General features: G+C 43.3%; 1 protein-coding gene across 12 annotated transcripts in view; it reads right to left on the bottom strand.

The window, feature by feature from the left end:
* Positions 1-22,472, bottom strand: part of AOPEP (aminopeptidase O (putative)) — a 346,305-nt gene that overhangs the window by 58,356 nt on the left and 265,477 nt on the right. For 11 of the 12 annotated variants that reach the window (XR_007122247.1, XR_007122245.1, XR_007122246.1 and 8 more), the window contains exons 12-13: positions 19,202-19,264; positions 18,714-18,788 (exon numbers count right to left, since the gene is read on the bottom strand). Coding sequence is in view for 5 of the 12 variants with exons in the window: in XM_047699682.1 (XP_047555638.1) it covers positions 18,714-18,788; positions 19,202-19,264 (138 nt within the window). In the remaining 7 variants the exon portion in view is untranslated. Of the gene's footprint in view, positions 1-2,217; positions 2,312-18,713; positions 18,789-19,201; positions 19,265-22,472 lie in introns of all 12 variants that reach the window. The other variant, XM_047699683.1, reaches the window with a different exon arrangement.

The raw sequence follows: 22,472 nt of genomic DNA, 5'->3' as shown, positions 1-22,472 counted from the left end.
ACAACTTGGCAAATTTATTAGAAACCAATGAATTGTTCACTGGATTTTATACTCTATACCTTATATCTTACACACACTGTTAAAAACATACACATAACACACACATATACAGAGCCTCCACAGCTGAAGCCCTGGGCAGCTAGGAGATGTTATATCTGTATTTTGGTTGTCCCTCTTTCTTGACTTCAGACTGGAAAAGATGACATCATGCCATTAACATTATGAGAATGCAGAATTTTGCTATTCAATTTCCTCTTAAAGATAATAAAGGAGCATGGTCGGGGGGGAGGCGCGCAAGGGGAGCAAATAAATCTGCTCTTTCCTCATTACAGAGTTCAACCCGGGTCACGGCCCTATTAGCCGGTAACCACGAGTAGCTTACTTATTACTGCACACTGCCGGCGGGAGCAGTGATGGGGCCTGGGAATGCAGAGTCCACTGCCCTATGAACATAGGACCTTTGTCATGGGCAAACCTAGGCCAGGCACTAGGCTAAGCATGCTAATGGACACTCCAAACACTCAAGCAATGAGAAACCAGGGAAATGGTTGTATTCGGTAACACAAGCCACTTACCTCCCAAAACTCAAAGTTAGGTTTTATTTGCTAAAATTGGTATCAACTTAATCATTTCACATGATGAGAAACCTCAGTCTGGTAAACAAAGAGGCACACCATGTACAATGCCCCGAGATGACCTATCTAGGCTTCCTCGCCCATCTCCTACTGAGTCTACTGTTGTCAAGCAAACTCCCTACTTCACTCATCTGGGCAGGGACTTACAGCCAGTGCGCGAGCTCTGCCTTGCAGACTCATGACGGACCCCTTCCCAGCAGGACAACGGACTGGATGGTCTCTGGCACTGCTCCCGGGCGCTGTGGGTAGACAGTGCCCATGGATGAAAGGGGAAGGATGACAAACACATGGAACGGCCCTCTAGGGCATGGGTCATGCAAGGAGTAAGAGCAAGGACGAGCTAGTCAGTATCTGGAATTTTCTGACCACCCATAGCCAAGACTGCCCCGGCCATCTACTCACAAGAGGTCCCACCAGAAGCCACAGCACACGCACCATGTCTAGAAGACAAGAATCTTAGGACCACCTTATATGTCCCCCTACAAAAGTTTTCGAGCAGGAAAAAAATAGTAATAGTAAGTACATGAAGTGGTAAGAGGGCCAGTCTGATAGAAATGGTATGCAATTATCTTCTGTTGAAGTTGGCAGGATAAAAATCCATCTTACGAAAAATGAAATGCTGTGGAAAACAGTAGAATGGGCAAGAAAACGGAAATGCTATATTTATCCTCCTCTCTCCCAGCGCTCTTGAGTATTTCCTCTATTTTCAGAAGCAATAAAACTATTCTCCCTACCAGCATTCTCCCTGACTCAAGAGACACAGGCAGACAAACTGGCCAGCAAGCCCCGGCTGCCATGGCGAGGCCCTGCCCAGCCCAGAATGGAGAAACACACCATCTTTGGGGCAGTCAGCACTCACATGGGGTCACACAGACACACGTCTGCAAACTGCTGCAGCTATCCGCTGAGAGGCGCCCTCCCTGGGCCTATGAAATCCTTCCAGTGGCTCTCACCACTCATGGAGAGCTATGGCACTGCCTGGGAGAAAACGGGGAGAATGTTCCAGCAACCTCCTCCTCAGGGGGGCCCACGTTGCCCCTTACCGTGAGCAAGCCTGCCACTGAACTGCTGCTCTCTGTCAACAGAGGTAAGAATATTCCAAGAATGCCAAGAACGAATGAGAAGGACCAGCAGTGTTTTCTCACGATTCATTCCCCTCATTCCAAACCTACTTTCTCGCTCATTCTTTCATCTCTATTTAAAATAAAGTTCACAGACGAAAAGTAGGCATCAGGTGAGGAAAAGCAGCAACCTGTATAATCTGATAGAGCTCGCTGGCTAATACAACGTTTGACATGAAAATTATCCTACATAAAAAAATAATTTCTTTTCCATAAAAAATTCAAGCCTGTTCATAATTTAGAGGGCATGTGGAGTTTCAATCCTTAGCAATTAGGGAGCAAAGTCAGCCCACTGGGTTTTGTCCAATGACCCTTTTAACTACCTGAAAATGATGTCTGATTATCAAATAATGTGATGGCTTATCTATAAAAACTTCTTTCTAAAAAATATTGATTCTTGATTTACATAAGCAAGGACATTCTGAGAAGCCTTTTTAAATCATGCATAATACATTACTCACAGTTGAGACGAACACTGGGCCCATTTCTTCAGGGTCTAAGTGGGTTTCTATTAGTAAGTCCGCGCCTGGGGAAACTCACTACTCGGAGCCGGCTCTACATAAGAAGAATAGTTATTGTAAACTCAGCCCTCTATACTGCTGCTGCTGGGGGGCAGGGGTATCTCAACACTTATTTCTGAACACTTCCTGGAATTCTACTGCACTCAGATACCAGCAAGAACTGTATTTCTGGCTGGCCAGACCTTCTGCCAACTGAGATAACTTTAATTAAGACCTCAACCCAAATTAACAGAACCACACCTGAGGACTTCAACTAAAACTTTCTTGGAGGAGCCTAATGGAAACTTCCAACAGAACCCCAGATAGTATTTGCCTGGGGTAGAGCGGCCCCACGGAGAAGATCCCTGGGTCAGCTCAGGAGAGAGGTGCACCTCTAGGCGTAGCTGAGACCTGTCACAGAAGTAACCGGGCTGCCTCCCTGGTCTTCACGCTGGGGACACTCCAGCTGGCCCACAGACACCAGGCAGATATTCCAAACATGGCCATTCTTCTGCAGCTACATTTCTGGATCTATCCTATTGCTTCTCAGGGAGCCTTCTGTTCTCTTGGTACACCGCAGATGATAAATGACTTTCACCCATGACAACGGTACCAGAGAAGCCCATTCCCGATAACATTAATAACTACTGTCAGTGAGCAACGATTCAGTGGCAGCTCGTTGCTAAATGCTTTATAGTAACCATTTTATAGATGAGGAAACTGAGGCTTCCACAGACTAGTTTGTCCAAGATGAAAAAACCAGTAAGGGATAAACATGGGATTTCCAGCTACCTGTCTATTATTTCCAGGTTGTGAAGGACAACAGCGGCGAGGGCATATGATGACACAGTATCAGTTCAATTCTAGGAGCACAGATGACCCACAGGCATCAGCTACAGCCATCACCACAGTTCGGTGGAAAAAGAAGTTAATGGAGGGGCACCTGGGTGGCTCAGTGGGTTAAAGCCTCTGCCTTCGGCTCAGGTCATGATCCCAGGGTCCTGGGATGGAGCCCCGCATCGGACTCTCTGCTCAGCAGGGAGCCTGCTTCCTCCTCTCTCTCTGCCTGCCTCTCTGCCTACTTCTGATTTCTGTCTGTCAAATTTAAAAAAAAAAAAAAAAAGAAGTTAATGGAAACCACACATGCTCTGGGAAAAAGAGAAAAAAAAAAAAGGGTTGGGGCGCCTGGGTGGCTCAGTGGGTTAAGGCCTTCGCCTTCGGCTTGGGTCATGATCCCGGGATCCTGGGATCGAGCCCCACATCGGGCTTTCTGCTCAGCAGGGAGCCTGCTTCCCCCTCTCTCTCTGCCTGCCTCTCTGCCTACTTGTGATCTCTCTCTATCAAATAAATAAATAAAATCTTTAAAAAAAAAAAAAAAGGGGTCCATCCACAAAAGATTAACATTTTTCTTGCTAAGGAAACTAGAGTTAAAAAAACTGCCTGGAAATAAATGCTCTCAACACATGAACTCTTTCTACTGAGCTACTGTTCCAACAGCTACTTTATTTTAATTTTCAATTATTTTTCTAAAAAAAGATTTTATTTATGAGAGAGAAAAAGAGTGAGTGGGAGGGGCAAAGGAGGAGGGAGAATCCCAAGCAGAATTCCCACCAAATGTGGAGTCCAGTGCCGGGCTTGATCTCACAACCCTGAGATCGTGACCTGAACCGAATCCAAGAGTCAGACGCTTAACCAAGCCACCCAAGCGCCCCAATTTTCAATTATTTCTGATATTAAGATTTACTATAAAAAACGGTCTTAAAATAATGAAGAAGTATTTCCAGATATGCTGGCAATAGTTTTTCACAGAAAAAGTCCCACCAAGACTAGCATAGAGATAACTTCTTTATTCTTAACCCTCATGTAAATGACGTGCCTCACCCTCCCGATTATCGGAAGATCATTGTGAAGACAAGTAATTAGAATACTGCAGTTTACATATATTTATAATACATCCCTTTCTCTTCTCTGTAACAGTTCATCATCAAAAAATAGGTTTAAACACAAAAAATGAAAAACTGAGAAATTATGAATGTGTCCAAAATCTACAACAATCTCAGGATTATTTTACTCTTCTCTCCACCTGCTTTAAGAATCTGAACACAAGAGGAGTCCTGCAGCAACAAGCCTGATTTCCTCCCTTCTGTTATCACAAACTCCCACCAGGATTACTGCAGTTTTCAAAGACATGACTATGACGTTCAGCAAAACCAAACAAAAACCAAATCTTTCGCCTCCTGTTCCAGAGCCTGGTTTGCTCCACCTTCACTTTTTCCACTGAACCTCTCCCTAGGATGGCTCATGATGACAATGACTTTGCATTATGCACAGGGCAATTCTCCGGGAGCATGAGTCAGAGTCAGAGGCAAACAGCGCCAGCTCTGGAAATAGCGCCTGCAGCTTCCCTCTGAGATGAGAGACAGTGGTCACACCAGCAGGTCTCGCCCCTCACCTCCCCGTTTGCAGGTGAAAGGCCGATGGAACAGGCAAACGTGAGTGTGTACGTCTGCACACACCCACCCAAGTTGTACGTGCATGCTGCTACACAGGATCCTTTGTTGAAGGCAGTTCAGGGTTCTTTAGATTTGTCTTACGATAATGTGGTGCTTTGAGATTGGGTAACGCTACTGCTAACCAACTCGGTGACTTAATCTCTAAAGAAGACTCAAAGTATGCCAGATGAAGGACACAGGAGTATCATCCTGGGCCTTCTCTCCTGCCCCTTTCACTCTGCTGGGGGGGCGGGAGAGGGGCCCCGTCTGCAAGCCTGACCCACTCAGTAGCTACATTCCCTTTTCACCTGCTCATTTCGGGCACTATCCTTCTGTATCTTACCAGTTGTGTTACAGATAAAATACAAGCAGTTTTTTCCCTAAATCAGAATATTCCTACTCACTTCGCCCTGCCAACAGTACAGTGAGTTCTGGGAACTAAACCTTTCATAATCCAAGTTCAGCATTAGTTTACCAATACTGCTTTTGGGAGTGGAGGTGGTTTGATTTGACCTGTAAACTACGAGCTGAGAGAGACTGAAGAAAAATGTGACTCTAGATGTGCAATACAGCAAGGTAGGAATACATGTAAACATGGAAAGAAGCCTTGCATTTCAGAATAAATAACGTAACCATAAAAGATACCTGCACAGACTGAAGAAAAGGAATTTGAAGGTGTACCCTCGGTGGATCCAAAATAAAATGACTACTTATCTGGTCACACTCACATTGGATTGAAAAACTACCACCACCACATTTTCATGTTGCAGTTGCTTGGACTGTGATAAGAATCACAAAAATTCAAATAATCTGTGCCTTGCAGGATTCACTAATTTAACATGAAAAGCAAAAGTTCACATCAACCCTTGCAGACACCCTAGCTGCCCCTCCACAAAGTCTTACTCTGTGCTCGGAAACTACTGAGCCTTCAAAATCGGACACGGTCAATGCCCCACCAAGCCTCCGTCTACTAGGAAAAGGCCCTCACTCTGCATGTGTTCCTAGGTGACAAGGGATGACCGTGGAGGGTCATCCCAAGTCTCCCAAACCTTCTTTCTGGGCCTCCCACAGGTGTCCCTGCCCTCCAACATAACAAAGACCAGTGTGACCCATTTCTCCTCACCTGGAACCCAAGGCTACTCTGCCTCCACCCCCTGCTTTGGGAGGAGCAGGGGGTGGAGGCAGAATTGAAAAGAGCCAAAAAAAAAAAAAAAAAAAAAAAAAAAACGGGCAGTGGTGGGTGGCAGACCTGGGCTCTGGTCCTAGGCCAGCTCTCCAGCCTGGGACCCGAAGCTCTTGGGGCCTCCATGTTCTCACGTGTAAGTGAACCGCTGGCCTTTGAGAAGCTGCAAGGTCTTCCCCTGAGTCCAGCAGCTCTGTCCCATACAACCTCCCAAATAAAGCGCTGAAGTGAAACCAGAGTTGTTCAACTTTCCATGAGACATGTTCCCCCTCATTTCCTCTCTTGAAGTCCAGCACCCCTGAGAATTAGGACCTCAAGCAACTTTCTTAACACCACAGCGACTAGCACACTCCGCCAGGTGCTTGACTGACAGCTCCAGCAGGTACTTTAGAAGCTCCCTGATCCCTGGGGCGAATAATACATTATATGTTAATAAAAAATTTAAAAAAAAATTAGAAGCTCCTTGGTGGTAGCATTACATTTTCTGAAGTTCCCAACCTCTTAGCTCCTCCCCACGTGCTGGGCGGCAGCATCAGACCAAGAGGAGATTTTCATAGATCTAAAAGCCATGTTCCCTTTATTATTTATTTATTTTTGAGAGGGAGGGAGAGAGCAAACACGGGGTGGCGGCAGGGGCCGGGACAGAATCCTAAGCAGGCTCCACACTCAGTACAGAGCCGAATACGGGCCTCCACCTCACAACCCTGAGATCAGGACCTGCGTCGAAATCAAGAGTCGGGATGCTTAACTGACTGAGCCACCCAGATGCGCCCTCATGTTCCCTTTAACATTTAGAAACTCAACGTGACCAAGAATCATTTCAGAGAAAATAATCATTTCACAGACAAACTACCTGTACTAGAATTCACTTTTTGTCCTGAAATAAATGTAACACTGCGACCCTATCTAGAGAAAGGTAACAGAGGTAACTGGAACATTCGCTTCAACTGGCCAGGCCCTACAAAATGACCAGGGAGGCCAAGATGTGTCCCATATTAAGTGGCTTTAATTGGCTGGGCATTTGTATAAGCCCTACCAGCCTTCAAAGGAACTTCGTATCAAAACAGTTTGGCCTAAAGGTGCAAAAGCAATGACATTCTGAGAGTAAGAAAGGTAATGATCTAAAATGGAGCTTTGCTAGACTACAGTTTACAGCCAGAAAGGCACTTCTGAGAGTTTCCAATCTGGACAAACTGAAGAGAAATGCTGATGAAATGCTACAGTAGCTCTGAGAAGCAGGATGAGTCTTCTAGAATAAGCCAGAAGACGGGGCACGTACAGAAACTTGTAAAAGTACTACTACTACATTTGCCGGCGACCCAAGAACAGGAAGAAACCATGGCTGAATTTTGTTTTTTAATTAGGAAATAAATTTAAGAATGTTTTCCTGTCTCAGGATCACAGGGAAGAAAAACCCAATGACTGGTGTTACTGTCCATGTCAGAAAGTAATCAGCCTTTCACAGGCACTAGAAGGGGTGCCATAAAACATATTAAAATATTTAGTACATGCCAGCTGTCTTAGATAAGTCACCTCACCTAACTCCCACGAAGCTCTGGTGAGGCAAGGGATCTACCCCCTTCAACAGGACAACAGACAAGTACTGGCTCAGTCAACAGGGACCACCCCTGAGGCAGACAGGCCTGCGTACCGTGGCTAAGGAGCACCTTTCCAAGAAGACACTAGCCCATTTCCGCAGAAAACAACTGGATTTCATCAGACCAAATTCCGAGAGGATAAGAATGGATCACTCAACAAAGATCAAAAGACAGCCACACCCAACAAGGCTATGAGGACAAAGAGGAGTCTGAGTCACAGGGAGCCAGGAGTTGGAACAAAAACAGGCTGCTCTATTTCCAACTGATGCCGTGAGGACTCTAGGCTCAGTGACTCATTTGGGAATCTTGGGTGAGACATTTAGATTTTCCAGTAACTGCTCCACTGCCTTCCGGATCTATAAAATGGAGGACAAAAGCACATTAGGGGATAGAGAAACTTTCAGATCCTCACAAGAAATAAAAGCAATTACGTGGAGAAAGCACAGTTCAACTCCCATGAAAATGGCTAAAATAAAGAAGTCTGACAATTCCAAGTGCTGACGAGGAGACAGAGGAACTGGGAACCATAGGCACCACTGGTAGAAATGTAACATGCTACAGCCACTTTGGAAAACAGCTGAGCAGCTTCTTGGAAAGTTAAACACACCCCTACCCTATGGCCAAGCCATGCCAGGCCTGGGTATCTACCCAAGAGAAATATGTCCGCATGAAGGCAGTTAAACACTAGTTATAGTAAGGCAAAACTGCAAAAACTCCAAACATCTGTCAACCTCTCAACGGAAAAACAAAACGCAGCACATCCCCACAATGGAACGCTACCTTGTCACAAAAAGGAACAAACACCGGGACATGCAATACTGCTGAACCTTGAAACGGGGTGATAAATGAAAGAAGCCAAGTGCAAAAGATTAAAGTGTGTATGATTTCATTTATAGGAAATTTCCAGAAAAGGCAAAACTCTAAAAACAGAAAGCATATTAGTAGTTGTCTGGGGCTTAGGGGTAGGGGATGGGGATTGACCTCAAATGGATACAAGGGAACTTTCTGGTGATGGAAATGTTCTAAAATTGGACTGTGGCAATGGCTGCACAACGGTGTGTCTTAAAACTAAAGAAACTGGATATGGGTGCATTTCATGGCATATAAAAGACATAGTACATAAAACTTGGTACAGCTGCTACAAGAGAGAATCAGAACCACTGTCTTCTGTTGTGTGTGAGAGCACTCAGCGACCTTTACCATTACTGTTAAAAGCTGTGCCTTTAACACTGAAAACTAAAGGTCCTGTAGCTGATACTTCAGGAGAAAAACTCAGAAACCAAATTGTGCATGAACACAAACCCAGAGCTGTGACTGGCTTCTCTTCTAGATTCTTCCTGCTACTCCTCCTTGACGGAGATCATGAATTTTTCTTGGACACCAAATCAACTGCCACAGAAAATCAACTCTATGGTTCTCAGTTACAAACGAGGTCACATAAAATGACAACTGTTGCCTTTTCTATGAAAAGATCTTTTCCTACTTTACACGGTTTGATATTAATTAAAACAAATCAGTTTGTTTTCCTGCTTCATATATATATGAAGTCTGCACCTTCTCATACCTATGATTTAGAATTTAACACTCTGAAAAACAAACATTTCTTGATTGACAGGAGATGTAAAATGTTAAAAGGATTTGTGAACGTGCTTACTGCCATTCTGTAGTCCACCTGGTGTGTCTATTTGTGCTCATCAGCAGAAAGATAAAAGAGGTGCACAATTATTTTTTAATAACTTTTTTCTAAAAAACAGAAGTCATGCTAGATCTGTGGTGCTGAGATTGAGTGGGATGCTTTTTGAGTGACAACATTCCAAAATCACAAGAGGAATCCGAAGGGCTCCAGAACTTGCAGTCACCACCCCTAATTCTGAAACATTCTCATTTCTCCTTTTGCCTTGAAACCAAATGTTTAGGGAAGGGAAAAAAAAAAAAAACTTAATGCAAATTAAAGGGAAAAAACAGTGAAAGAGGCTGAAAACTTTATACATCCCTCAAGCCCAGAGGGAGCTTGGTAGCCGGACCTCGCTGCAGGCCTCTGACTGCACAAGAGCCAAAAGGAAATACTAATTTCCCAGTTTCAGTATGTTCTCATGAAGACGATCAGAATTTTGAGAACTGAAATGATGGTCTCCTCAATTCTACAAAATAACAGAAGTTGACTAAGCTAGAATATTTGCATCCTGAAATCATCCTGGAGAAGACTTATGGAGAATGCAAGCCCACAGTGAGAGGACTCCCTCTCCTTACAGAGATCCAAGATGCTCTATATACACACCTGTTGTACCACTGATAGAGGCTGGATTCAATTCTGTTTCCTACTCTATACAGTTTTCTACATTCAACTGTAAACTGTTTCAGGACTGTTTTCCATTCATTTCTGTACTCTGTACTCCTTATTCAGGGCTTAGTATGTTGTGGATATGCAGTGAAGTTAGTAAATAAATTGTTCAAATAAATACAGAATTTAATACAGAATGTGTTATACAGGGAATTGTAGGCAGTATTGTATTTCTAGCCTTGGGTTTTCAAATCATCCTGATTTGTGTCAGCAGAATTTCTATGATAGGTTCCAGCCTTACATGCAAAACATGGATGAATTTATTTTTAAAAATCACATATGCAAATAAAGACACTCACATTATTTACATGTATGTCATTCAAACCCTTATCTGTGCTTACAAATCAGGTAAAAGCATTAAAATGGATTCAGTTAATTCAGTTACCCAATTTCCCACCATAACTTCCAGGCTGCATGTGTAAAGGGTTGTTTTATCCAAATAAGGCCCAGGCGTGGAAACTCGAATCCAGGGTGGCCTCCGGTAAAATGCATCATATACTCATGTCCTTAGTTTATGCCATACTGGTTTGAATTTACTTATCACATGCTGCTTTGTAAATGATCTTTGATATGTGTGTGTTTTATCTCCCATGGCCAGAAATGACATCTCCTGTTTCTCTGGTATTTTCCAGCAGCTTCTTACACAGGTCTTATGTATAACAAATCCAAGAAGACATGCTGGCTGATTAGAACTGACTTGGGTTTTCAGCTTTCATTATCTGAAAAACAGAGTCCTTTAATTTTTTTCCTGTGTATTGTACTGTGCACAAACCACAATCACGTAAACCCAGTTTTGTGTGGGAAGGTAACTTATTTTGGGCAAGAGGGTATGAAGAATAAAATGGAGAAGGAGTTTTCTACGTGAGAGACTTTCAGAAAGCACCACTGCTTTTAGGCCAGTAGTTCCCATGCATGGGCACAGAAAGCCTGTTTACCACATGGAATCAGCGGGCATTTATATACCACTAAGATGTACACAAAAGACTTCAGAGGACCCACTTCAGATTTTTCACAAATATAAAGCCAAGTCAAATCCAAATGCCCATAAAATGAAGTACTCTAAATTTTAAAGTTCCTAACAACACGGACTTTGAAGAGTAATAAGGAAATAAAATAAATTTAAAGCACTTTAATGCACAGTATCCTAGCTGGTCTTCAAATCCACTCTCTTGAGGTTACCATTACTCTCCATTTTACAAATGAGGAAAATAAAGTTCAAAAGCCAGTTGACAACTGGGAAAACTAAGCCACAATGAAACATATTCAAAGAACATTTTTGGACTTTAAAGAAAAAAAAAATCTGGGTGTCCAGGAGTCAAGACCAGGTCGCTCTGAGGGAAAGAAATGAGACCAGCGGAAAGACAATGGAGTATCACGCTCAAGATATTTAAATAAAGAAAACATGAATCAAGAATTTTACATCTAGATGAACTGACCTTCATGGAGAAAGAGCACAATCTTAAAAACATGCAAACATTCAGGGAATACAGTTGCCCCCATGCTCTTCCTGAGAAATCCGCTCTAGAAGTAGCTTCAAAAAACCAAAATCCCTGAAGATCAATTGTATGGGGGTGGCTGATGAACATTATAGATTTACTTGCAGAATTAAAATTATGTGATTTTATAAAGCATATGGTAGTTAGTATATAATGTCTACATGCTGGGGCGCCTGGGTGGTTCAGTGGGTTAAAGCCTCTGCCTTCAGCTCTGGTCATGATCCCAGCATCCTGGGTCCTGAGATCGAGCCTCGCATCTGGGCTCTCTGCTCAGCAGGGAGCCTGCTTCCTCCTCTCTCTCTGCCTGCCTCTGCCTGCTTGTGATCTCTGTCAAATAAATAAATAAAATCTTAAAAAAAAAAATGTCTACATGCTGTGACATCATAAATCTAATACAACTACCAAAAAAGGGAGGAAATGGGAAGAACATATAAATAATACAGTTTACTGACCATGTTAAAGGTATTTATTTGGAAGCAAAAAAGAACTATTTCATGTCACATGATAAAAAATAATGAGAGGAGAAGCAAGAAAAGGTATTATAATATCTAACTTCACTATTGCTCACAGTAGGAAAGCAAAACACAAGAGGAGAAAAAAAAAGTGAAGAGAGACCAAAATGTATTATTATGTCAAAGTAACCATTAGAAAAATCCAAGCCGTCTAAATAGAAAAAACAGACAAAAGAAAAAAATGTATCATAAAACTGTATGAAAGAATGAAGACCAAACATACTCATTAACTTTATAATTACTGTACATTGGCTTAACTGGCCTTTTAAATGAAAGGATTTTCAGATGAAAGCAAAAGTGACAACCTCAAGGAGCACACAATTAGGTGGCAGAGTTGGGACCAGGGTCAGGCCTTCCTGGCTCTGAGATCTCTTTACAGGAGGGATGAACAAGATGACCCATGGCAACTAGGACAGCTCTACCAAATGTGCTTTCATGAAAACTTCTGTCATCAAAGAACAAAATAAAGAAAAGCTGGACCGTTACAACTTCTTAAACACGTAACAGCTAGGTACGACTTAATAAGGTAAGTCCCACGAGTAGGATTCATTCACCTAATTCAATGAACTACTTTTCGAGGCTGTGTGTGATCAGGCCCTTCTCTAAGTGCTAGAGATACAGGCTTGAGTGTCCTTTTTGCTGTATGCAGATACCCAAAAATACAAACGAAATACAGGTTGGCTATACTTGAAGGTATAGTGCCTGCCTCCTAAAAGAGAAGATGAATGGAAATGGTAACAGGCCCTCAACTATACTGACACTGGTAGGTGCTACTAAAATAATGCATCTCATTAGTGCCAGATGATACCAGGCACAGAGCAGAAGTCATTAAAATGCCTCAGATGAGAATAATTGCCAAGTAAAGCATTCTATCACAGGAACGTAACTAATGCCTCCTATAAAAGTAACTAAAAAGTCATGAAATTGTTCTCTGCCCGCCTCCCCTTTCCAGCCAAACTCGTGTTTTATATTAAAATGGCTTTCATCTTTCATGGCATAGAAGAGCTGCTGGCTGCTGGCATCGAATCTGCTAAAATCAACAACAGTGTAATTATCTGCACACTTTCAAGTGTTTTCAAAATACTCGCCGGGTGGGATTTTCTTCATTTAGAAATGTATGCTTTATGCTGGTGGTCTAGGGCTGTCAATGGCTTGGGTTAAAAAAAATTTTTTTTAAATCTTGCCCAAAGCATTCTTTTCTGCAGCAATTATTTGACTTGTTTAGACCTCACCTACTGCCAGAGCTTCTGCCCCGGTCTACGACACCCTCACAGCATACTGCCAGTCTGTGGTACCACTTTAAGGGCGCATTTACATGAGCAGATACACGCAAAGCACTTAGAACAGTGCCTGACACATGACAAGTGTCAGCTATTATTATATTAATAGTTCCATTCACAGATTCTTTTTAAAATACGTGAATAAGTGTGTGAGGGTAAGTGGATGACTATACTTTAATTCTCCGAGTTGTGCTAGTTGAAAATGGAAGGGATTTCAGTACACTCGGAATTCTTAGAATATTTTATATAAACGGCGGACTCTTAAGAAAATAAATCTACAAAACAAATGAAAACGTAATGGTATAAAATCACACAGATCAGACTTCCTTCCTGAGGCTACCAAAAATACATTTTATCAGCAATTCTTCCTTGGTCCAGCTTTTAAAAAAAAAAAAGGGAGGGGGCAAAAAAAGCCAAGATCTTTTGAGACCAGATCTAACTTGAGACCTGGGTACAGAGAATTTGATAAATTATGTATTTGCTAGAGATTTACAAGGAAAAAAGGGAGACCCACAAATAAGACCCAGTTCTAAATATTGCAGCAATAAAATAACGAATTGCATATTAACAGCACTGTAATTACTCTTTTTGTTTGGTTTCTTTGTAATTACTTTTAATAAATTACTCTGCCTCTCCCCATCACTCAAGTAAGTTGTCATCCAAAGGCACAATCAGTACAACACAGGACACAAAGCCATTCACAGATAGGGAAGGCGGCTGGTGCCTCAAGAGCAGTGACTCATTAGAACCCATAAAGCTTTTCTATAGAGATCAAGTATCAATGAAGCTATTGTAAGCGATTACAGCTATATAAATGTAGACTAGTTATGAATTCTCACAGGGCAAGAGCATTTTCGAAAAGAAGCAAGAGAACCAATGCCTGGGAAACCACTCAACACCAAAGCCGCCTCAGTTACATAAGAGTGGCTGCCTGAAGCCTACCATTCTGCTGAATGTGGGGTAGATCCTACAAAGTGAAGGGACCCTTGGTTCAGCCCTCTCTAAATTCATCTTGTGCCATTTTGCCAAGCTTTGTATCCTGACGGCTCCAGAGTCAAGCCTAACACCGTGACCGTCTGCTGTCACAGGTCCAAGTAAGAGCCAGATAATTTTTATTAGTCTTAAATCGTTTTCCAGAAATCATAAACTTAATATAAAACAGATCTTTGTCACAAAAGACAAACAGCAGTAAAGCACTTTGTTAAATAGTTTAAAATTTGTACCTACCTTTAACATGTTGAACATTTCAATATGAGAATTGCAGTAAAAGCATTTTCTTCGAACATATAAACATTTTAAAAGCAGCAATAAATGTGGGAAAATGCATAAACCAAATTGGGTTTTATACACAATTTTTTAAATCCGTAAATTATTATTCATACCAAGATGATCACTGCAGCTCAGAATCAAATGAATGGAAAAAGCAAATGAAATAAAAGTGAGAGAAAATGCTTCAGAATCTAGGAAGCATACTATCACAAAGAAAACAGTGCCCTCGCTTGTTTTCTCCAAGACTCAGAAAGCAGAATTTATCCTTTGGCTCCAACTGAAATGGCCATTAAATATGATATGAAGTCCACATTTTCACAACCTTTGTTTCGCTTGATATTTCAAGGAAAACTTGACCAAATTTTTAACAATTTCGTGCTCTAAAATACTATTTTTCAGGTTCCAGCAGGAAAGAACAATTAGGTTACTTTAAGGGGTGCTTTTGTTAGAAACCATTTGCACCTCACCTAGTGTTGCTTATAGCTAATCATAACACAGGCCAGACATCCACCCTCGCCAAAACCACCAGCTTGGAAACTAACACACGTAGGGACAGCCTGTTAATAGTAATAGCCAACCTTGTTATTACTGAATTTTCAGTGTTTTGAAAGTTTGCCAATGCATACTCGTGACATCATCATATGTACTTGATGATGACCAGAAATTAGTATCTTAAAATTTATTCTCCATACATCATCACATACGCTTCAAACAGGATTTTAGATGCTTCTTCTGAATCTCAAAATTGGCATTTTCTTCTTCTAAAGGAATCATACGTCATTCATATATTTTCCTCAATATGCAATTTGTTCTTTATACTACAGTATTATTAACCCTTAAAATAAAAAATAAGATTTAAAAACTTCGTATTTCATGTATAAAAGTGTATTATCCTTTAATCTTTAAATGTGATGGATAATTTGCATTTATCTTCGAGTAGTTAAAGATAAAAGCAGAAAAAAAATTATGTTCCTCTTCTAAAACCAACAGCCACTCAGCAACATCTAGTAACATTATTGTTAAAAACACACGCTATACAATTCGCCGTTGCCACCACCATTGTTTCACGGTCCCTTGCAGAGCAGGCGGATCCATTCCCCCCTGGCAGTTGTGTAGCTGTTCGTGTTCTCCTTGCCTTTTCTGTCGCACGAGTTATTCAAACTAAATGAAAGGAATGTGAAACACTTAAGAAGAAAGACTGTCAGAATGTAAGGAGAATACACCTGAGCACCAGAGGCAAAAGAGAGGTGAGTTTTGTCATCTGAAATGAAGGAAACAGAGACCAGTAGGAAGAAACTGAGTCGCAGCACTGGAAAGGGGGCAAAGATGTGAAGAGAAAAATAAAATGAAAGTAAATGTCAGAGAAGACAAGAGATGCGCCAGGCAGACCGATGTAGCTTCAAGAAGAGGAGAGCTGAAAACCTGTAAGCACGGCTACCTGATGGGTGGAGGGGTGGGAATGACTTGCACAGTAAGCAGAAGAGCCTGGAAGGGCCAGGAGAACATTTTAAATCACTTCTCCGCGTGGTACCTCTCACTCACCCCAGTTTACTTTATTTCATTATTCGTTATTTTAACCCACAGCTGAGAACAGGGTAAGTTTGTTTTGCTTCCCCTTCTGAGTTCACTGAAAAACTCAACCCATAGATCAGCCTGTGCTGACCACTTAACACCTTCGTGATTTTCTTTAAGGGGAAAACAAATATCTCCTGTAAGATCACATTCACTACCTCTAATTCCTTGCCCTGTTGCCCGCTTCCAGACTCTGGCCTCGCACTGCTGTTCTATTTTCCTTCCTCGGGCAGCTCAGACGACTCTGCTTTCCACAAGTCAGTAAATACTGGAGGAAAAATGTTCCGACCCTCCCACAGTTAAACACAGACTAGTTAACCAAGTTCAGTCATCTGGGCTGAATCCTGCGTGAGACATAAACAGAGACTGGGAGGATGGAGGAAGGGCAGTGTGCGGGAGAAGTGGGGCAAAGAAAACAAAGTAGGCAAATAAAGGCAAGGGGCAGACTTAAAATTAGGACTACCAGAAATGACTAAACTCATTTTCTTATTTTACAGTAAAAGAAAATGAACAAAAGCGAAAATACCACAGTTTTATTTCAGTGATGTAAAAAAAAAAAAAAAAAAAGATAGTGGACGCATTAAAAAGGAGAAATTGACTAATCTGCTTCTACTTGTGCTGTGGCAGACATTTAAATACATTTATGAAACTCAACAGTGAATTTAAACTACTGAGATTCCTACTAATAACAGGTTCAAATCGTAGCAAAAGGTTAACAAATGACCTCGGTTTAATTACTCATTACCACACAGAATTCGATCTGTACTTCGGAATAGACACTTGGGCAAACAGGGGACGGCACCTCGGCCACCAGCTGCAGGGTGGCTTCTGTGCCTTTCAGAACTTGCTCTAATGCCCTTGGTCACTGATCACACTCCCTTTCACCCTGCCCTTGAAAATATCGCATGCTTTGCCTCAGAGAGCTCCAACCCCTCTCCTGGATGCAACAGAGGCAAAACAGGGGGCAAAGGGCTTGGCTGCTGGGCAGAGCCAGGAAGAAAGACTGGACATGCTGATAATTAATATTCTCTGATCCAACTCTGAAATATCTTATCTTCCGGCCCTCTCCACCTCCTCCCTCAAAGCTAGTCAGCCTTAAGCTTAGCTCCTTGAAAGGAAGTTCAGCTCGTTGGTCCCAACCTACTTTATTTCTGTACATTTCTAAGAAGAAAAACCAAACGTGCACCGTACTCAGAAGCTCTCATACACAGCCTCTATCGCGAAGAAAGGCTCAGCAAAGAACCCCATTTTCTTGGGAGGTGAAATCCTCAGTGCCCTCCTTCTCATTCTCAGAAGGCAACGCTTGTGGGTGTCACACATGTGGTTCCTTCAAGTTCAGATGTTGAGCGATGGTACCTAGTAATCCACAAAGGTAATGGCTTCCCTTCATTCAAGCGTGACATATTGTGCATCTGGGTAACCATCCTTTTTGGCTTAAAAAAATAAGAGCCAGAAAATACTCTTTTTAAATAGTAAGCAAGCCATAAAACTTTTCCCTTCTTTGGACATTTTATGATCTCATTCATCACCTCACGGACATTTCTTAAAACACCTGGAGCATGAAAGTTAAACAAACACAACCTACCATGGCATGCCGAGGTATGGTCAGAAAACTCAAGTCTATTCAAAATGAAACCGTCTTCTATTACTGTTTAACTCAAGTGACAGATATGACTGTTTAAAAAGGTAGGGCTGGGGTACCGCTTTTCATGCACTGACTGTCTCCCTACAAATGACCAGGATCCTAGGTCAGTTTTTTTCCCAATTCTCTTAGAAGCTGCCCTTGGTATCCTTACGTGCACTCTGAAACTTTGGAATCACCTTCATTATGATGTGCTTTGTGCACATTCTCGGACGCTGCGATGCCCATACTAAGGCAACACATCAGAGAAGTTGGCAGCAATGCTATCAGCAAGAATTTGGCTTCAGAATCAGGAGTGATTCATCATACATTCTAGCAGCAGAAAAACAACACACATCTATTTTAATCCTTTGGTGCTATCAAGAATCAAAAAACAGTAATTAAGTAAATGCAACAAAAATCATACCTGCTGTAACACTGGTAAAACATTATTCAGAAAACAACACATGACTTACCTTATTTCATAATATTTATTACAATGACGAATCAAGTTTTAATTTAACACAATTTCAGGAGAAAATAGGTAATCCAAACTTCTGCAAAGTAACACACTGAAATTCTAAATTTAGAAAAACATTTGCTTTACAGTAAGTAAAATCCCTTCCTAGTGTTTCAAAAGAAATCCACTTCTTTTATCTCCCTCCGTTTTTTAAGATTACTCTAATTTAAAGTCTAAAGGTTAAATGAGTAAGTATGCCACTGTATCTATCACAACCAGAGAAACCTGATATTGGGGGCAATATATTCAGAACACCCCCCTTTTTAGAGGTACAACTGCCATAATAACTACCAAGGAGTCTAATAAAATAATGGAATCCGCTTATGCTCTATTTAATGGGTATAAAACAGATCTCCACCCCGAGTCATTCTCTTACTCCCTGAGAATATAGCATGTCCATGATTATTAACAATATCAACCAGTATTTCTGAATAACCACCCACGTTTATTTGGCTTACTGTACACCGAATTAAAACTTAAAAAATGCTACTCTATTGTTACCACCAAGTCCTCAGGGGCGGACAGGGAGATTTCTCAAGAACTCCACCCAGTGCTGTCTTTCGGGGACCCTACCTTTTCAAACACTTCTTCAGCCTCCCTTCGTTTCCGTTTTCGGGGTCTCCGGTTCACTCGAATCCATTTCTCGACCTGAAGTTCAAAAACCACAGAGCAATTTAAACACGACGACGAGTCCTGAGGGCCGTCCCTCTGCGTGAGAAAGAAACGATCGACGGCCTCGCGACGCTGCCTTCCAGGGCTTCACCTGGGGAAGCCACAAGCACCTTCCGGGCCCGCCGAGCTGCCTCAGCGCCTGGGGCCCAAGAGACGCGCGCGTGTACGGCGCGCCGAGGCCGTGACCTTCGCCCGGGCCGCTCCCTCCGGTCACGGGCCCGGTCGGCCACCCCCGCGCCGGTGCGCGCCGGAGCCCCGGAACGGGGCCATCTTACCCACCGCTGTCGCGCGTCGGCGCCGCGGGGAGTCCGCGATGGGGATGCGGCGACCGACCCACCGCCCCAGGGAAGGAGGGAGGGGAGCGCAGGGAGCGCGCCTCCCGCACTCACCTCGGCGCTCACTTGCCGCGCGAGCCCGCACTCCGCCCGGGCCTGGCGCTCCCTCTGCAGCGGCTGCGGGGGAAGGGGAAAGAGTCAAGTTTACCCCGGGAGCCACCCCAGCCTCCCTCCCCCGCGCCCCACCAGCTCGGCGCGCTGACCCACTACCTCGCCCGCGGAAGGTGAGGGTGGGAGCGAAGGCCCCGCCGCCCGCGCCCAGCCAGCGACGGCTGCCGGGCCGGCCCGCCAGAGAGCAACGGGCGCGCGGAGCCCGCAACACCTAAGGCGCAGCGCGGGCGGCGGGGCGGCGCGGGGCCGGGGCGGCGGCGCGGGCGGAGGGCGGGCGCTGGGGCGGGGGCGGGGCCTGCCTTAAAGGTATAGGCGGCCCTTCAGTCCTCGCCGCAGGTCGCCCCCGCCCCCGCCCCCGCCGGCGAGCGGGCTGTTTTATTGTTCTCTTTACGAACGTCTTTCTTCTCATCTCCCCGCGTCCGGCCCGCGCCCGGCCCGCGCCCGCGCTCCCGCGCCCTCCCACGCGCGGATCGACCTGGGCGCGCACGCCTTACCTTTCCAGCCCCCACCCACTCCGCTGGCCCCTGGGGACCCGCGCAAGGGTTTCTCCGCCACTGTGCGATCAAGAGCGTGGCCCGGCCGCTGGCGACAGGGCTTAGCTCGAGAAGCGCCCCCACCCCCGTGGCCAGCCGAACTCCCTCCTCGGGTCAGAAACCTAAGTGTCCAGATGGCCTTCGCGGAGCGGAAAGGAACTTTCCTAGTGGATTTTTTTCCGGGAATGGATTAGACGCCATTAAGTAGACGTTTTCCAGTGGCCCCTCCGGACTCCCGGGCGGTGGCAGGTGACCTCCCCGGGGAGAAACCCGGAGAGCGTAGAAGGCGTACCGCCCGCGCCTTGACGGAGCCTGTGCGCTCTAAGTGCCGTAGGCGCCGCACGCGCCCTGCCCGCGGACCCCCACAGCTACTGGGGAGAATTTGAAAGGCGACCCTCTGTCTTCATAATTAGGGGGATAGTTTCCACTTAGTTTGTAAAGTCTGCCGTGCTCCAAATTTTTCCTCAGACACCACTTCTGCCCATCCGCATGAGAAGTTGGCTGAACCAGAATGGGGGTGAGCGCTTGGGGAGAAGAGTCGGGTCGCACTCGCGTTTGTTGATCTTGACCATCCCTTTAACTTTATCGCATTTCTTTAAAGAAATTCTGTCTTGCCCTCTCTTTATTGCTACTCCATCCTTCTTTCAAGATCAAAAGCTTTAGATCAAAGCCAAGATCAAACTCAGTACTTTAAATAGAAGCAACTTTGCCACGGAGTATTTTACACAAAGAGGAGCTTCTTAATGGAGACATCAGAGTGGAAAACTTGATTTTATCCCTTCATCCCATATTCATAACTGGACTACTTAAAATTACATTGATGATGCACTTATAGGTTCTAAAATAAACAACAGGTCTGCTCAAATGGGGAATTCTTCACTTAAGTTTTTGTGTTCCCAGGAATACAAAAAGAAAAAAAAAAGGTACTTATAGAGTTAGATAGGCAGATTAGCCATTTTGTATTATTATTAGCTAAGGACTATGAAATGCATGCTCATTTGCTAAAGATTTTTCGAAGTGGTATCAAATCTTTATATATATAATGTACAACTATCATATACAATTTTTCCACTGCAAAACAAATGCATAAAAGTAGTTATGCCTTGCACATCTCCAGTACATATACAGAGCTAGGTAAAAGTTAAAATTATGAAGTGGATTATGTAATTGAAGAGCTATTTACTTTCAAATGGAAATAAAACCCCGAACTGTTTGAGCTTTCCTGCTACTAAGAACAGCTCCAGAATCAATAGAAATCTATCACTGATAGACACTTCCCTTTACCCACTAGACTTTTCTTCCTTGGGAATTCACCACCCCTAAGAACTCTGATAAAAACCTTCCAGGGGCGCCTGGGTGGCTCAGCGGGTTAAAGCCTCTGCCTTCGGCTCAGGTCATGATCCTAGGGTCCTGGGATCGAGCCCAACATCAGGCTCTCTGATCAGCAGGGAGCCTGCTTCCCTTCCTCTCTCTGCCTGCCTCTCTCTGCCTGCCTCTCTGCCTGCCTGTGATCTCTGTCTGTCGAATGAATAAATAAAATCTTTAAAAACAAAACAAAACACCTTCCAATACTTATGTACCAAAACAGCATCCTGCTTAAATAGACCTTCCTTAAGTATCTTTTTTGTTGACTTATCAACAATTTTTTAACATGTAGCCTAAAAAGAAACAAAAAAACAAAATAATTTCCAACAATCCAGTAGCGGGAATAGGAAACTATTGAAAATTAATCATATACAGACTTCTATGAAAATCTGTTATTACAGATGGATAGTTAGTATTTGAAGGCTTGTTTTCCATTGTAATTCTCATCTGATTGTAGTCTCAAATACACACACACACATGATTATTCTTCACACTAAAAATCCCATTAAGTCATTGAAAAATCTTAGGAATTGAGACCTGAGAACCCTGTCGTGCTGCCAATGACAGTCTCCTTTCTTCCTACTCTGTAGCTCATGGAGAACCTAATGCTTTCTGGCAGAAGTTGAGCAAAGGAAAGAATCCTACTGTCACTCTGCTACTGTGTGTAGGTCATAAAGCTATGGCCCACTCTAATTTCCTCCTAACTCCTCTCCTTTGTACTCCTGCACCTTCGCACCCACTCCCACAATCCATCCTCCACTGAGAAGCCAGAATAATATTTCGAAAGGTATTTCAAGTGATATCACTTTGCTTTACCAAGAATGCACTTTCTCTTTTCTGCCTGGCTGGCTCCTACTTATTCTCTAGTTCTGGCCTTGAACAACTCTAGAAAGGTCTTACTCCCCATTCCAAATTATTTCAGCCCCACGATTCCTTCGAATAGCATCCTGTTTATTTCTTCTAAATTGCTTACATTTTGGAGCTATCAAAAATTATTTTTAAATATGAGATTTCATTTTTTAGAGCAGATAACAAAAATTTATACAAAAAGCACAGAGTTCCCATGTGCCAACATAACACACAGTTTCCTCTATTACTAACATCTTCCATTAGGGTGGTATGTTTGTTACAATTCAGGAAGCAATGTTTGATACATCATTATTAAACAAAGCCCCATAGTTTACAGCAGGGTTCACTCTGTGTTGTACAGTTCTATTACACCTTTTTTTTATTTATTTTTATTTTTTTATTTTATTTTATTTTATTTTTTAATTTGTCAGAGAGAGAGGGAGAGAGAGCGAGCACAGGCGGACAGA

Source organism: Lutra lutra, chromosome 13 (genome assembly GCF_902655055.1).
Source record: "Lutra lutra chromosome 13, mLutLut1.2, whole genome shotgun sequence".
Classification (NCBI taxonomy): domain Eukaryota; kingdom Metazoa; phylum Chordata; class Mammalia; order Carnivora; family Mustelidae; genus Lutra; species Lutra lutra.
The sequence above is the reverse complement of the archived record's forward strand: the minus strand, read 5'-3'. Positions and strand labels throughout refer to the sequence as shown.